Below are 14249 nucleotides of genomic sequence, written 5' to 3'. Positions count from 1 at the left end.
CTCAGGTGGGAATTCTCCATGTCCGGCCCCCACTGCTCTCATCCATCTCAGGAAAGGTGCCGCATGCCCACCCACACCTCCACCTCAGTTTCTCCAGCTCATCTCCCCGGTTTCCTATGGCATTAGCCTTTCCCCCCAGCTTGGACATGCTTGGGTGTCCTTGACCTGGAACGGCTCCCTCATAGTAGGACCCTTCCCATAGCTGCCCACCTTCCTTCCACCTCTTTAACCTCCTTGCCTGCACCTGCCCGTCTTTCTTCCCATTTCCAGTGCCTCCTTGAACCTCAGGGTTTCCTCTAGCTCACCTGTGCCGCAGACCCCATTTCTGGCTCCGTTCTGGGTTCCCCCTCACTGGCTTCTTCCCTTGGACTCAATGCTTTCCCTGTGCGAAGCCCCCGTGTTCTACCTCTGAGCAGACCCCCTGGCTCGGCTGTGCGCTGTGCATTAGCTCACTGACCCCAGCTGACCCTGGGGGCCACTCCTCCAGCCAGCCAGTGGGCTGGCGCTTTGCGGAGCACTGTAAATGTAATGACCCGAATGAGAGGCCCCCAACAGCTCAGTAGGGGTTACGGGCACTCTGAACTCACATAAGAATTTCCCCACTGGCTCCTGTTTAGCTATGTTCTGGGTTTTACATTTTTTCTCAGGCACCCAAACTGGACTTGCGTTTAGAGTCCCCATTGCAGCCACCTTCACCCCCCACCCTGTCACCCCTAAGTCTACCCCCTCCCCCGCCTCCTCCAGGCTTCCTGCATCTGTGAATCCACCTTTAACCACATGAGTTTTTAAACAAAAACCCGAGCAGGCACTCTCCCTCTTAAACTCTGCAGTGGCTCCCTATGGAAACTGCCCTGTTCCTGCCCCTCTCAAGGCCCCACCCCCTCCACCCCATTTTTGCCCTTGGAACCTCTGAGCTTCCTGTGGGCATCTGTTGTCCTCTGTATGTTGCTGGGTGACCTGTCCTCCCGGGTGCTGGGGGACCCTGAGCCTCGGGGTTGGGTAAGGTGTGACCCCTGCCTGCTCCCCTGGCAGAGGCTGTGGACTGTAAGTCAAAGAGAGCAGGGGTGTGGCCGGTGCCCTGTCCGCCTGGGGCCAGGCGCACACACGCTTGTGCCCTTGGAGCCCTGTGTGCTGAGTGAGCAAGACTCCACTGCCAGGACTCGGACTTCTGGAAACCTGGTGAAGAATAGCATTCCAAATGAAAAGCTCTGTATCCATTCTTGTTTAAAATACTGAAAGCATAAAAATCTAAATTTTGATCAGGTAAATTAAGGTATACTTACCTAACTGGAATATCAGACAGGTATGGAAAAAGTAATAATCCAGAAAATATTTGTTATGCTATTGCAGGAAAAGAAACATGCATAACCTACGTTAGAAAAAAGTGAACATGAAGAAGGGCGGTAGTCACGGTCCCTCTTCCTTTCTTCCTGTGTGAGCGTCTTCATTGTTTCAAGGATTATATGTGCTTCTCTGAGAATCCCAAGTGCAAATAGAAACATCCACAGAAAAACCAAAAATAAAAAAAGGAAAGATATATTAATTAAATGCAAACAAAAAAGGCTCTCTGACCACAATAAAGGTCCCCATCTCGGGCCGCTGCTGAGGCTTCCATGAACTTGCCTTGCAGACTGGCCGAGATCAGCACTTGGTCACGTCAGAGCTCATCATTTTTATAAACACTATTCAAAATAGAATTTTTCTAGTTTTTAAACTTATTTTCCCATTATAAAGAGCACATGGTCATTATGGGAATTTTGGAAACTGCAGAAAATAGAAGGAAAATAAAGAAAAATCCTTTTGTCAACTCAAAGACAACTACTGCTAATATTCCGGTGTAAATTTTCCCAGTCTCCTTTCTACAGTGGCCTTTATTTTATTTTGTTTCAGACCAGAGGGAGATCAAGGGACCCAATGAAAAATTTAAGGCAAAAAGATTAAAGCAAAATAGCCATGGTCACTATGAAATGACCTGGGTGCAGTGGAGGATGGCCTTCATACAGTGAGTCTCTAGTGAGGAAGCTATAAACCGATGAATATGTGATTCAGAAACGTTTGAGCAGCGAGACAAAGGAAAACAACCCCAGCAATGGGTTTGCTTTTTTCTTGATCAGTTTATAATAAAAAACATAGATCTAAAAATATAATTAATATCCTTTTTGTGTTGAGTAAAATCCCATATGTATTTCTTTAAAAAATATATATACACATATATAATTAATAAGGTACACCAAACATACATCCACACTGGATTTTACATTCTGCATATAGAGAACACAGTTCTTTTTGGATGTCAATGAAAAGATTTCATCAATAGGTGTGATGCAAAGCATTCAGCTCTAAGAAAAACCCCTAGGGAGAGCCGTCTGACCCGTCAGGGTCCAGCTGCGGAGGCTGGCTGGGCTGCTAGGAGCAGGCTGCTCAGAACACAACGGGCTCTCTCCCTGGTCCTGGTCCTGGGTGCTTGGCCTTTGTCCTCAGGACTGCCTGAGGGCTGCTGTATCTCCTGGCAGGGTGCTCAGGTTCATGCTGGAGGAAGGGCGAGGGCAAAGGGGCAGGGAGCTGCTCTTACAAGAGCCCCCCCCCCCCACCAGTGCTTCAGGGAGGGGCGGGAAGGGAAGAGGCACTGGGTGTGGGGAGAAGTGGTATAGACCCAAAGTCCAGGCCTCCCGGGGCCATCATCTGAAGGATGGGAAACAGGAACATTTACCTGCTGGCTCCTGGCCCCCATTGGTTGAGCGTGGCCCCAGGAGGGTGTACCCCCTTCCCTTCAGAGCAGCCTGAAACAGAGTGAAGAAGCAAGTCCTTTTAGGATCGCCCAGCCAGCCACAGCTGTTAGAAGGCGCCCAGCTTCTGAGGCTTTCAAGCTGAGCAGCGCTTCCGGTTTCTTCAAAAGAGGCACAGAGCAAACCCCATGACCAGGGAGCCTGGCAGAAGAGCCTCCTCCACCCGCCAAGTGGGGATCCAAGGCAGCCCCCAGGGTGAGGGCGACAGGACGAGAATGGCACTCTCTCTGCAGAGGGAGTGTTAAGGGACACTGCCTTGGTGCTGAGCAGAGCAGGGGCACCAAGCTCCTCACCACCAAAACCACCGCCGTGTGAGCTGGCCTTGCCTGATTTGCAGGTGTGGACGCTGCAGGTGTGGCAGGACCTGCGTGAGTGTGAGGTGCCTGTGGGGCAGAAGTGGGTACAAGGCATGGAGTCTCTCCCCAAACGTGCCCTCCACCCCGCGTGGGTCATGTCTTATGGAATTGGCATATAACCCAGAAGGCCTCTCCGGTAGCACAGCTAGCTTCCTGTCCTGAGGCCTCGCCCACCGAATCCAGCGTCAGCTGCACTGCTTCTGCTCCCTCACGTCTGTGAATCAAGTCCTTTTATACACAGAACACTAGAGCGAAGAGGATTAAATGGTTTACCTAAAGCTGTCTCAGCCATCATTTGAGTTGATGGCAAAAAAGGGGAACTTTGATTTTATTTTATTTCCTTTATGCAGATTTGGAGCAGACAGGAGCGGCTGGCCCCTGGCACACGGAAATCTGGCACCTGTCCTGTGCAAGGCCCCACCCCTGCAGAACCCCACTCAGCGCCCAGCGGGCCCAGGACGCCTTGGCCTTCAGCTAGACAGAACATGGTGACCCCAGAGGGCATGACCTGCCTGCACTCCTGTGGGGCATCCTGCCTGAGGCTTACATGGACAGGAGGCTGACCACCCTGCACTTGGGGCAGCAGAGTGGTACGGAGGAAGCTCCCAGGAAGGGGAGCAGAATGAGCAGGCTCACCACTGCTGGCCACCAGGACATGCCCCACTCTTCCTCAGGGTCCCCAAGGAGGGACTGGATCGTGCGGCTCACACGCAGAGGTGTTTCAGGGCAGACGACCTGTCCAGTCAGGGCGGCAAAAGAGAGAGAGGAGGCCATGCTGTTTAGACTCAGCCCTCCTCCCAGGCAGGCATGCCTCCCCAAGGGGATGGCGGCATGGGCGCAGGTGGAGCCCAGGGCTGTACCCCGTCTCCAGGAAGCAGCCCCCCATCTGCTACCCCCAACTTGGCCATCACACTGCACCTCTGCAGGGACCCGGCCTCTCTCAGCCAGCTCACTTCGCTGGGACTAGGAGGGAGGGTGGGGGTCAGTACTTAGTTTCCTTCTGTATCAGTTAGCATTTTGTGGTCACAACCAAACTGTAAAACCTGACTCTGGATAACTTAAACACGAGGAAATGCATTGGGAGGGTGTTGGAGACTCCCAAGGTAGAAAGGAAGGCAAGGCGAGGGGTGCTCTAGAGGCCCAGGGGGGCTACCTCGAGATCGGATGGGCAGTAGCTCCTTCCCCCAGCCTGGCCCGGCTCTGCTGCATGCAGACGGACCAACCCCTTCCTTGTGTTCTGTGGGTCTCCAGGTAGTGGAGGGGGGGCAGGGTCACTGGACTGACTGTCCTTCCCTCAGGGCCGGAGGGGCTGCAGTTCCCAGTAGGGCACTGGGCATTCCCAGGGGAGGGCAGCCTGTTGGGCATCATGTTGTTACAGAGTTTGCAAAATGATGAGGAAGTGTTTCCACTCTTGCTGAGGACTCCCGGGCCAGGCCACCCCCCACCTGTTCCCTCCAGGGCCCTCGCTGCCTGTCAGCTCAGACGGCACCCTAGACCCCCCTTTCTACCTTGTGTCCCTTTCTTCTGAGACCATCTGAGGAGAGAGACTCCGTTCTCCCTCCTTTCTGTGGGGCATGAAGTGCTGGGGCGGGGGAGAGGTCATACCTTGCCCCAGTGGCTGTGACCATTCAGAGGAGGGGGCTTCACGCTCAGGAACCGAGGAGGCTGAGGGGAGGCATAAATAAATGCACTCCTCCCTCTGTTACTGCTAACCAGCCCTGGGGTCAAGGACAGGACAGGACACACAGGACGCCTACAAGGCACTGTCAGGGTGCAGTGAAGCGAGGTCACTCTCAGTGTTACAGCTAGAACACGCTTTGTGTGAGCACAGAGGGCTCCCTCAGTGGCACACCGTGACCGCAGGCATTGCCAGGGAGCTCTAGTGTAGAGCCCTTTTGTCATTAAAAACATTCAAGGAAGAGGCAAATTTAAGTATTATTCTGTGGAACCATTCCCTTTGCTCCCCCTTCTGGTCACTTGGGGAACAGGAGAGTAAGGAGGCGGGTGGAGGGGAGAGGCGGCCTCCCTGGAGAAGGTGCTCCTCTGCTCGCCTTTCCTGCCGCTCCGGACGCCCCCTCTTCCTTCCTAACGCACCTGAAGGGAAACCGCAGCACCAGCGTGTTTGGTCTGCTGGTTCAGAACCCACATAGCTCTTTCCAGAAGAGACTGGGCTGCCTGAGGAAGTCACTCTGTGGGATGGAAAGCTGCCAGCCTGGTGAACAGTTGAATCTTAAGCTCGCAGGAAAAGGGGCCATTTTTAAATTAACAATAGCAGAGAAAAAAGGAAGTGCAGGGACATTGCAGACAGCATTTGGGGCCATGACAAGTGTGTGCACAAATATGTGTGCATGTGCGTGTGCTGTGTGCTCACATGCATGTGCTAGTATACGTGCATCTCTGTGCACGTTCATGTGCATGTCTGTAAGTGTGTGCAAACACGGGCATGTGTGTGCACACACAACTGACTGTATGAGGAGGGTGCCTCCCCCTAAGGCAGCTGAAAGGATGCAAAACAAGCATTTCTGCAAAAGCATCACAGCAAAACCAGAAGTAGAGTGACCGAGTGAGTGAAGCTGCGTCTCTCTCGAGCCTTGGGTGCAGAGGGTGGGTTTCAGCACCGTCCTCAGATCTCCAACAGAGAAGCATCCCTGATCGATTCAGTTCTCTCTACATCCCCCCCCCATTATGCTCTTACCAGACCAAGTCGTTCCCCTTGTGCTATCTGCTAGCGAAATTCTTTTTTATCGAAGCATAAAATAAACGTGACAACATAAGTGTGCGCCATGTTTCCATCTTCAGTCAAGTTAGAGAACACCTGTAGCTCCTGAAATTTCCCTACCGTCCTTTCCTGGCAATATCCACACACCCACCCATCCCCACGGGAGGAAGGGGCTCCTCTCACACAGATACACACAGGTCTGAGATCTCAGGGCTGATGCTCATGTCCCTTGGGAAGAGGGGTAGGTTCCCTCTGGCGATCTGCACCCCAGCACTATGCACAGCACTGGTGGCAAATAAACTACGAAGCGTACTCCTCAACCAGGCGGACAGCAGGCCTGGTGAGGCCTGGCGTCGTGCCTGCTGGGTATCAGCATCGTGTGGTTCTCGTGGGGTGTCTGGTCTTCCGACATGAACAGTTCCTCACTCAAACCGTGGCACCTGCAGGTGATTGTGTGCCGCTGGACGAGGCTTCAGGGGGGTGGCACACCCAGCCCATCCGGGGCCAGCGCCTTCACTCCAACCACACGTGCACGTGGGCCCTCCTGATGCCAGCGTCGGGGGCTGCAAGGGCCCCCAGGGAAACCACTGCCTGAAGCGGGCAGCCCTAAGACACAGCAGGACCTGGGGCGGGGTCCGTGCAGCCCCAAACCAGACCAGAGGTGGTGGGAGGGCCACGTGGAGAACAGAGTGGGCCTCGGCACCCTGCACCAGACACCACAGGCTCACTCTCCCGGTCATGCTGCCGTTCACATGGCTGCCATACCTCCCATTCACGTGTCTCCTTCCAGCAAGACGTCTTTTGGCTGAAAGTAACATAACCCACCAGCACTTGCTTAAACAGGTAGGGTTTGGGGTGCCTGGGGGGCTCAGTCGGTTCGGCATCTGACTTGGGCTCAGCTCATGATCTCACGGTTCGTGAGTTTGAGCCCCGTGTCGGGCTCTGTGCAGACAGCTCAGAGCCTGGAGTCTGCTTCTGACTCTGTCTCCTTCCCTCTCTGCCCCTCCCCCACCCATCCTCTGTCTCTGTCTCAAAAATAAGTAAACAATAAAAAAAATAAATAAACAGGTAGGGTTTATTATACTGTGAGTTCTGGAGGTAGGTGCTGGGGACACTGGTCTAGCAGCTGCATAATGTCTGTTCGGGGACAGCGAGAGCACTGCCCCGTCCTTACTGTCCCCAGAGGAAGAATGCTGGAGGGGACCCAGGGATCCTGGTGGATTGGCCCTGACCTTTCACTGACCGGGACTCTTAGTTACATGCCATTCCTGGACCACTCACCGGACTGGATTGTGACTGGCTCAGACTGGGTCAGGGAGAGGCTATGCCTCCTAGGCAATGGGCCTCTGACCAGCATTGAAACAGTGGGGGTCCTTCGGGGAAGGGGAGAGCTGCCTTGTGAGCTCTGAGCACCCAGACAACGCTCTTCTCTTTGAGCCAACCCTGATGGGACACGCAGGCTACAGGGCAGCTCTGGGGACACACAGGGACCTGACATCGGCACACACACGGGGTGACTCTGCACGGGCTACACACTGCTATGTGAGTCCTCTCTGCTGGCCTCACCAGGGGACAGCCAGGCCAGCATGCCAGGGCTAAGGGCTGAGGGGTCCTGGGTGGGGGGTAGGGCAGGCCTCAGAGGGCACAGGACCACTCTAAGGAGTTTGAATTTGATTCTGAGCATGACGGGAAGTCTGCAGAGTTTTGAGTGGGAACCAAACCTGATGTCTGCCTTTGTCTGCCAGGTGGAGAATGCTCGTAGGAAGTCAAAGGAGAAGCCGGAGACTGGAAACATGTGGGAGAGTGGAGAATGCAGGGCTCTGGAAGGGGCAGGGGCAGGCTCCGAGGCCACCTCAGGGGTTTATCTCCCCTTATCCGCTTCTGGAATGTGCAACTCATCACCCGCCTTCAGAGAGGTTTCTGTAAGAGCCCCTGGTCTAGTTCTGGAGCCTTCGGGTGTGCCTCCTCCAGGGGACACCTGGGGCTCACGGGGGCGCGCCAACTTTGGGGCCTTCTGTCTGCCACACCCACACCCACCCCACCCTGTTCCCGGCACACAAAAGCACTTAGCACGGCTCTGCGTGAAGGGATGCTCACTCTCAGGACCCCAGCTTGCATGCACTAACACACACAGTCACAAAGGCTGTGGGCGGCTCCCGGAGCCAGGAACTTGGACTCTCTCAGCCCAACCTCTTACTGGCTGAGTGACCTCAGACAAGTTGCTGGATCTTTCTGTGCCTCAGTTTCCTCATTTTCACACACTCAGAACAGCACCTACCTCGGGGTTTTCACAAGGATTAGTGGAATTAGCACACCTGTAAGTACCGGCTGGTATTATTAGCATCATCAGGTGCAAGCCGCCTCCACACACCCCCACCACAGCAAGGGACCAAGTGCCCAGTTGGGGCAAGGGGTCCCTGGGCTGGCATGCAGCAGTGCAGTCAGGGCTGGGGCTCTGGGCAGTGGCAGCAGGATGGCAGGGGGGTACAACCAGGCTGACAGCAGATCTGCAGGGCAGGGTCCTCACCCCGGGCCATTTGGCTGGGGCTGAAGGTCACAGCAGCATCGAACTGGGCCTTGAGCAGCTGAAGCTCCTTTAGTGCCTGCAGCGCCTCAGGCGCGACTTCAGCTGCACCTCCCAGAAGGTTGTAGTTCTCACCAGGGTCCTCAGACAGGTCGAAGAGCAGTGGGGGCTCATGGGCAGTTAGAGGGCTCGAGGCGTGGCAGGCAGGGTCCGCAGTGGTGTCACTGTGGGGGGAACCTGGGGAGGGGGGCGTGTCTGTGCAAAGGGCAGGAGGGAGAGGAGGGACCAGGCTCCGGATGAGGAGGAAGGGGTCAGCAGGGTTGGGGGAGAGGAGGTTACCCTGGGTGAAGAAGTGAGCTTTGTACTTCCCACTCCGCACAGCGAAGACCCCGTGGATCTCATCTGGATACACCGAGTAGAAGAAGAGAGACTGCCGGGGGCTCTGGGGGCAAAGTCAGGGATCACACGGTGGGCAGGGCCCTCCAGCACCGGTGTGCACGTGCCCAGAGCCATCAGCCTGGGCCCTGGATGCGTCACTGCCCCCTTGCCCACCTGGGAACTCACTGGCAGCATCACTTGGAGGCCACTCGCTAGAGGGTCTGTGTGGCGGAGCAGGGGAGCCGGAGTCTCAGCCTTGCTAGCCCTACCTTGCCTGTGCCCAGTAGCAGGGGGCTGAGGTCAACACCATCCAAGGTGACATTGGGCAGAGGGGCCCCGGCCAGGGCTGCCAGGGTTGGCAGCAGGTCCAAGGAGCTGGCCAGCTCATGGGTCACACCTGGAGGCAGAGGGCGATCACTCCATGTGCCATCAGAGTGGGAGAAGCGGGGCCAGGGGTTCATGAGGATGGGGCCTAAAGACTGACCGGGAGCGATGTGGCCCGGCCAGAAGGCCAAGGCAGGCTCTCGGACGCCCCCCTCAAAGGTGGTCCCCTTTCCGCAGCGAAGGAGGCCAGAGCAGCCGCCATGGGACATTCTCATTGTCTCAGGCCTGGGACGTACAAGGAGGTCGTTGGTGAGGGGGAGTTCAGGGTGACCCCAGGTGACCCCAGCCCTAGAGTTACATGCTGTGCACTAAAATGGCCAGCATGTGCCTGTCCCCTCTGAGTCCTTCCAAGACCAGCAGCTCCATGTACTTGTGGCCCCCAGCCTCCCACATGTCCTGTGGGTCACCATCATACAGCCAGCATCCCCTAGACCCCCTTACCCCACCACATCCTCAGCCAGTAGGCAGGATGGGAAGACTCAGGGCCCATCGGTGAGGGATTAACCAGCATTTCCCCACCCCTTGCCAGCAAACCCGTTATCTGCAGTGAAGATGACCAGCGTCTCTCCGAGCAGTCCCAGGTCCCCCACCGCTGTCATCAGAGCCCCCACTGCTGCATCCAGCTCCATCAGGGAGTCCCCGAATGGCCCTCGGCCTGAGCGCCCTGAGAAGCTCTGCCCACTGAACTGGGGGTAGTGGGTGTGCTGTAGACACACAGAGACAGGAGTTAGCACTGGGAAGGAGCCAGGGGCAGCCCAGGGGGTGGGTCAAAGTTACTCACATGAGAGGCGTAGTATAGGAAAAACGGCCGGCCCTGGCGCTGGGCATCAGCCATGAGGTCACGGGCAAAAGCCACATAGCGGGCCTCAAGTCCAGGCAGCCAGGGGGGCTGTGCCTCCACGGACAGGTTGGCCAACAGCGGGATAGGGACCAGGCCCTGGTCACAGCTGCCATCACAGGGGGTAGACGGCGGAAAGCAGGTCAGGTTCTGGCAAGGGCCCTGGCGGAGCAGTTCCATTCAGGAGTCTGGGCTCTGGGGTAGGACCCAAGGGGTCAAGGGGAAGGGGATTAGTGGGAGGTAGGCAGGAGGGTGGCTGAGGGCCCTGGAGGTTCCTACCTGGTCATGGGAGTATGGGATGCCCAGGAATCGATGGAATCCCTGATGGGGGGGCAGAAAGGCCCCCTCAGGCCCCACCCCAAGGTGCCACTTGCCAGCTATCCCTGTGAGGTAGCCTCGGGCAGCCAGGACCTCAGCCAGGGTCACCTCCTCCAGAGGCAGGCCCCCTCGGGAGCTGGGCTCCAGAACTCCAGGGTACAGGCCCATCCGAACTGGGAGTCGGCCAGTGAGGAGGGCAGCCCTATAGGACAAGTCACAGAGTCCGTGAGACAGAGAGAAACTAAGGGTGAAGTGGACACATGGAGGAGGAAAGATAGGGGAGAAAGATCAAGAAACGTGAACTTCTCCAAAGAGACCGGGCCTTCTGCCTCCCCTAGAGAGAATTTGGGAGATGCTGTGTGGGCTCCCCTGCCCCCCTCACTTACCGGGAGGGTGTGCATAGAGACACGGGCACGTAGAAGTCGGTGAAGCGAAGCCCCCCTGCGGCCAGCTGGTCCAGGTTGGGGGTGGTGGAGCTAGGATGCCCGTAGGAGCCCAGGTCCCCATATCCCAGGTCATCAGCAAAGATCAGCATGATGTTAGGTGGGCCAGCAGTGGCCAGGCATATGGCAAAGGCCAGAGCGAGGGCCCACAGTGCCACCATGGCGCACAGCACAGACGGGCCTGTCACAAGAGACCCTTGGGAAGGAAAGCAAACTGGCTCCAGAGAGCTCTAACCCAGAGACCTTAGATCCAAGCACTATTCTCCCCTGAGGCCCCAGATCCTGGTACTAGGGTTAGGGTCAGAGTTAGGACCTTCTCTGAGAACCCAGATCCTGGTACTATCCCCCTCTTGAAACCCAGACCCAATACTCCCCGACCCAGACAACTCCCTTCCTGAAGTCCCAGAGGACTTCCGGACTTTCCGGAGACCCCTGACCCCAACAGAACCCAGGAGACGGTAGCCTGGGATATAACTCCCTGGAGACCGTCGGGGACCAGGACACCCGATTCTCAGGCGATCTGACGCTCTTCACCTGGAGGACGCAGGCTCTGGCTCGTGGTCAGAGACAGAAGTCACATGACACTGACCCGCGGGGTCTGGCGCGGCTGGGCACTGACGGTACCGGCCGAGGAAGGGAGGATCGGGACAGCTGGTTGCAGTGCCCTAAGCGGGCGCTTCCGCCTCAGCCCCGCCCAGCCCCCGCCCTCGCCCCCGCCCCCGCCTCCGCCTCCGCCTAGCGTCCCGTGACCCTCTGCGCGCCGCCTTCCGGGGCCTCGCGGGGCGGGGAAGGGCGGGGCCTCGGGGGCGGGTCTTCGGGGGGCGGGGCCTGGCGCACTCCGACGCGCTCCGGTTTGGCTTAGGTCTGGGTCGAGGTCGGGTCTGCGGCGCCCGGCGCGCTCAGCCCCGCTCTGCACCCGGAGGCCGTTGGCGGGGTTGGCGTGGATCGGGCGGGGCGGGGAGGGGCGGGACCCCTCAACTCCGGGCCTGGGAGCCTCGAGGTCCTTTTTGAAAGGACCTGGGCGCCTGGGGGGGTGGTGTGGGCATCGCTGGATGAGCAAAGCGATGAAAATGAAAGCCGACGGACCGCTGACTTTTCCTTCAACGTTACTGTTGGTGCTTTTTCGAAACACGAGATTGCAAATTCTTTCAGACCCTTTCCCTCCGTGCACGTGTCTGCGTGTCAGTGTTTGTGTGTGTGTGTGTGTGTGGTGTGTACTGTTGTGTATTATGTGTGTATGTACTGTGCAATGTGTATGTATGTGTAGTACGTGTTTGGCTGTGTGTGGTGTGTGTGTGCATACTGTGTGTTTGGCTGTATGTTGTGTGTGGTGTGTGTGAGCGGTATGTGTGTTTGGTTGTATGTGGTGTGTAGTGTGTGTGCGGTATGTGTTTGGTTGTGGTGTGTGTGAGCAGTATGTGTGTTTGATTGTATGTGTTGTGTGTGCGGTGTGTGTGTCTGGTGTGTAGTTTGTGTGCCATGTAGTGTGTGTGTGTGTACTGTTGTGTGCTATGTGTATGTGTGTAGTGTGTGTTGTGCAGTGTATGTGTGTGTACTGCATCATATGTGTGTGTAACGTGTGGGATATATATGCATGCTGTGCGGTGTGTGTGTGCGGTGTGTAGCGTATGTGTGGTGTGCATGAGCGGTACGTGTGTGTGGTTGTGCGGTGTGTGGTGTGTATACGGTATGTGTTTGGTTGTGTGTGTGTGTGTGGTATGTGTGCAGTGTGTGTGCAGTGTGTGCGGTGTATGTGCGGTGTGTGCATGCGGTATGTGTGATGTGTGTGCGGTTTGGTTTGGTTGTGTATGATGTGTGTGTGCGGTATGTGTTTGGTTGTGTGATGTGTGTGTGTGGTACGTGTGTGGTGTGTGTGCAGTATGTGTTTGTGTGTGTGTGGTATGTGTGTGTGCGGTTTGGTTGTGTGTGTGTTTGGTGTGTGTTTGGTTGGTGTGTGGTGTGTGTGCAGTTTGGTTTGGTTGTATGTGTGGTATGTGTGTGCAGTCTGAGATGTGTGTGTGTTTGTGTGGTGTGTGTGCGGTATGTGTTTGGATGTGTGTGGTGTGTGTGTGGTTTGGTTGTGTGTGTGTGTGGTGTGTGCGGTTTGGTTTGGTTGTGTGTGTGGTGTGTGTGCGGTGTGTGTGATGTGTGTGCGGTTCGGTTTGGTTGTGTGTGTGTGTGTATGTGTGTGTGTGTGGTGTGCGGTTTGGTTGTGTGTGTGGTGTGTGCGGCTTGGTTTGGTTGTGTGTGTGTGTGTATGTGTGTGCGTGTGGTGTGCGGTTTGGTTGTGTGTGCGCGCGTCTGGCTGGCTGCGCCCGGCCCGCCTCCGGCTCACGCCCGGGAGGAGCGCGCCTGCGGAGGAGATGAAGCTCTCGCTCCATCCCTGGAGGCCCTTGGACAGATGTCTTCACCTCTCTGCTCCCCAGTGGGTTTTGTGTCTCAGTGCCAGGGACCGTCCAAGGAGGGTGAGGGGGGTGTCACTCGGGGTAGTTGTAAGGATGCAGGTCTGATTCAGGTTTCCCCTCTGACCTTGGAGGCCAGCTAACACCATTAACATTTCTGGGGGCGGGCCTAAAGATGGAGGTTAAGACCAGTCACGCCCTACCTGAGGGTTTTGGGTCCGCTCTGTAATTGGTTAAAGTAACTGTCAATGATGTGATACTATAATGATTGGACCCCTGTACCTGTGTCACAATTTCCTGTAACTCTCCCTTCCCAAACTCATAAAAGGCCCTGCCCCGCCTTGTTCGGGGCCTTGTTCGGGGCTCGCTCCACGTGGATCCAGTGTGTTGTTGAAGTCTGTGAGCCCGAGTTTAGGCTGGCCCGGCCTCAATTCGTAATAAAGCCCTTTGCTTTTGCATGCGTGCTTCGGCCTCCCTGGTGGTCTCTGGTTTTTGGGGGCGATATTAAAATCTGGGTACAACATAGTAACTGGGGCCCCCAGCCAGCAGCTCCCTGGGGGCTTCTGAGGGCAGCTTCCCAGCCCCCCCTTTCTCCCTACAAGCTCATGCCATTCCTCTGCCACCTCTGACCTGAGGAAGACCAGCACCTCGGGTTCTGGTTGGGGAGGCTTTCTGTGCTTCCTGACCATGGAGGGACAGGGCCCGGCAGTGGACAGGGCCCTGGCGTGGCCTCTGGGGGGGTGGGGAGCAGGACACAACTTGCACGGGCGCCCAGCCCTGATGGAACGTGAAAGCCAAGGAGGGGTACGGGGGAGCAAAACTGAAAGGGCAGGGACTCTCAGAGATGGGGCTGGACACGGGGTTGGGGTCAAGGCTGCTGCTGACGTTGCGGGGAAAAGAAGGGGCCTGTCTCTGGCCATCCATCCCCTGGGCGGCACCTTCCAGGGTGACTTTTGGACCTTTCCGTGGGAGCGGTATGGGGTTGGGTGGCTGGGACAGAAAGTTTTTCCATGGCCCAGAAATCTTTGAACCTGTAATTGGAGCTATCACAGCTGGTCGGCGCTGGGAATTGGAGTTTAAAGGGAGTCGACCAAAAGCACT

The 14249-nt window shown here is 56.5% G+C and overlaps 1 protein-coding gene across 2 annotated transcripts; it reads right to left on the bottom strand.

Moving 5' to 3' along the window:
* Positions 1 to 6918: 6918 nt before the first annotated feature.
* Positions 6919 to 11429, bottom strand: ARSA (arylsulfatase A). Of its 2 annotated transcripts, none has more exons than XM_029953785.1 (9): positions 11281 to 11429; positions 10690 to 10942; positions 10265 to 10505; positions 9929 to 10147; positions 9682 to 9851; positions 9248 to 9372; positions 9033 to 9160; positions 8725 to 8827; positions 6919 to 8622 (listed from the first exon to the last, which is right to left on the bottom strand). In XM_029953785.1, the coding sequence occupies exons 2-9, from the start codon at positions 10905 to 10907 to the stop codon at positions 8303 to 8305; spliced, it is 1524 nt and encodes a 507-aa protein (XP_029809645.1). In that variant the 5' UTR covers positions 10908 to 10942; positions 11281 to 11429; the 3' UTR covers positions 6919 to 8302. The 2 variants fall into 2 exon arrangements, with proteins under 2 accessions (XP_029809645.1, XP_029809646.1); XM_029953786.1 differs by having other exon boundaries at positions 10690 to 10927.
* Between the last annotated feature and the right edge of the window lie 2820 nt (positions 11430 to 14249).

Source organism: Suricata suricatta, chromosome 10 (assembly GCF_006229205.1).
Source record: "Suricata suricatta isolate VVHF042 chromosome 10, meerkat_22Aug2017_6uvM2_HiC, whole genome shotgun sequence".
NCBI classification, from domain to species: Eukaryota; Metazoa; Chordata; class Mammalia; order Carnivora; family Herpestidae; genus Suricata; species Suricata suricatta.
The sequence above is the reverse complement of the archived record's forward strand: the minus strand, read 5'-3'. Positions and strand labels throughout refer to the sequence as shown.

Excerpts from the sequence above, each read along its gene's own strand:
- ARSA (XM_029953785.1), bottom strand. The coding sequence starts at position 10,907 with ATGGTGGCACTGTGGGCCCTCGCTCTGGCCTTTGCCATATGCCTGGCC. Across the intron at positions 10,148-10,264 it reads TCCCATACTCCCATGACCAG|GGCCCTTGCCAGAACCTGAC; the intron begins GTAGGAACCTCC and ends CTGCTCCGCCAG. Across the intron at positions 8,828-9,032 it reads TGCTACTGGGCACAGGCAAG|AGCCCCCGGCAGTCTCTCTT; the intron begins GTAGGGCTAGCA and ends CTTTGCCCCCAG.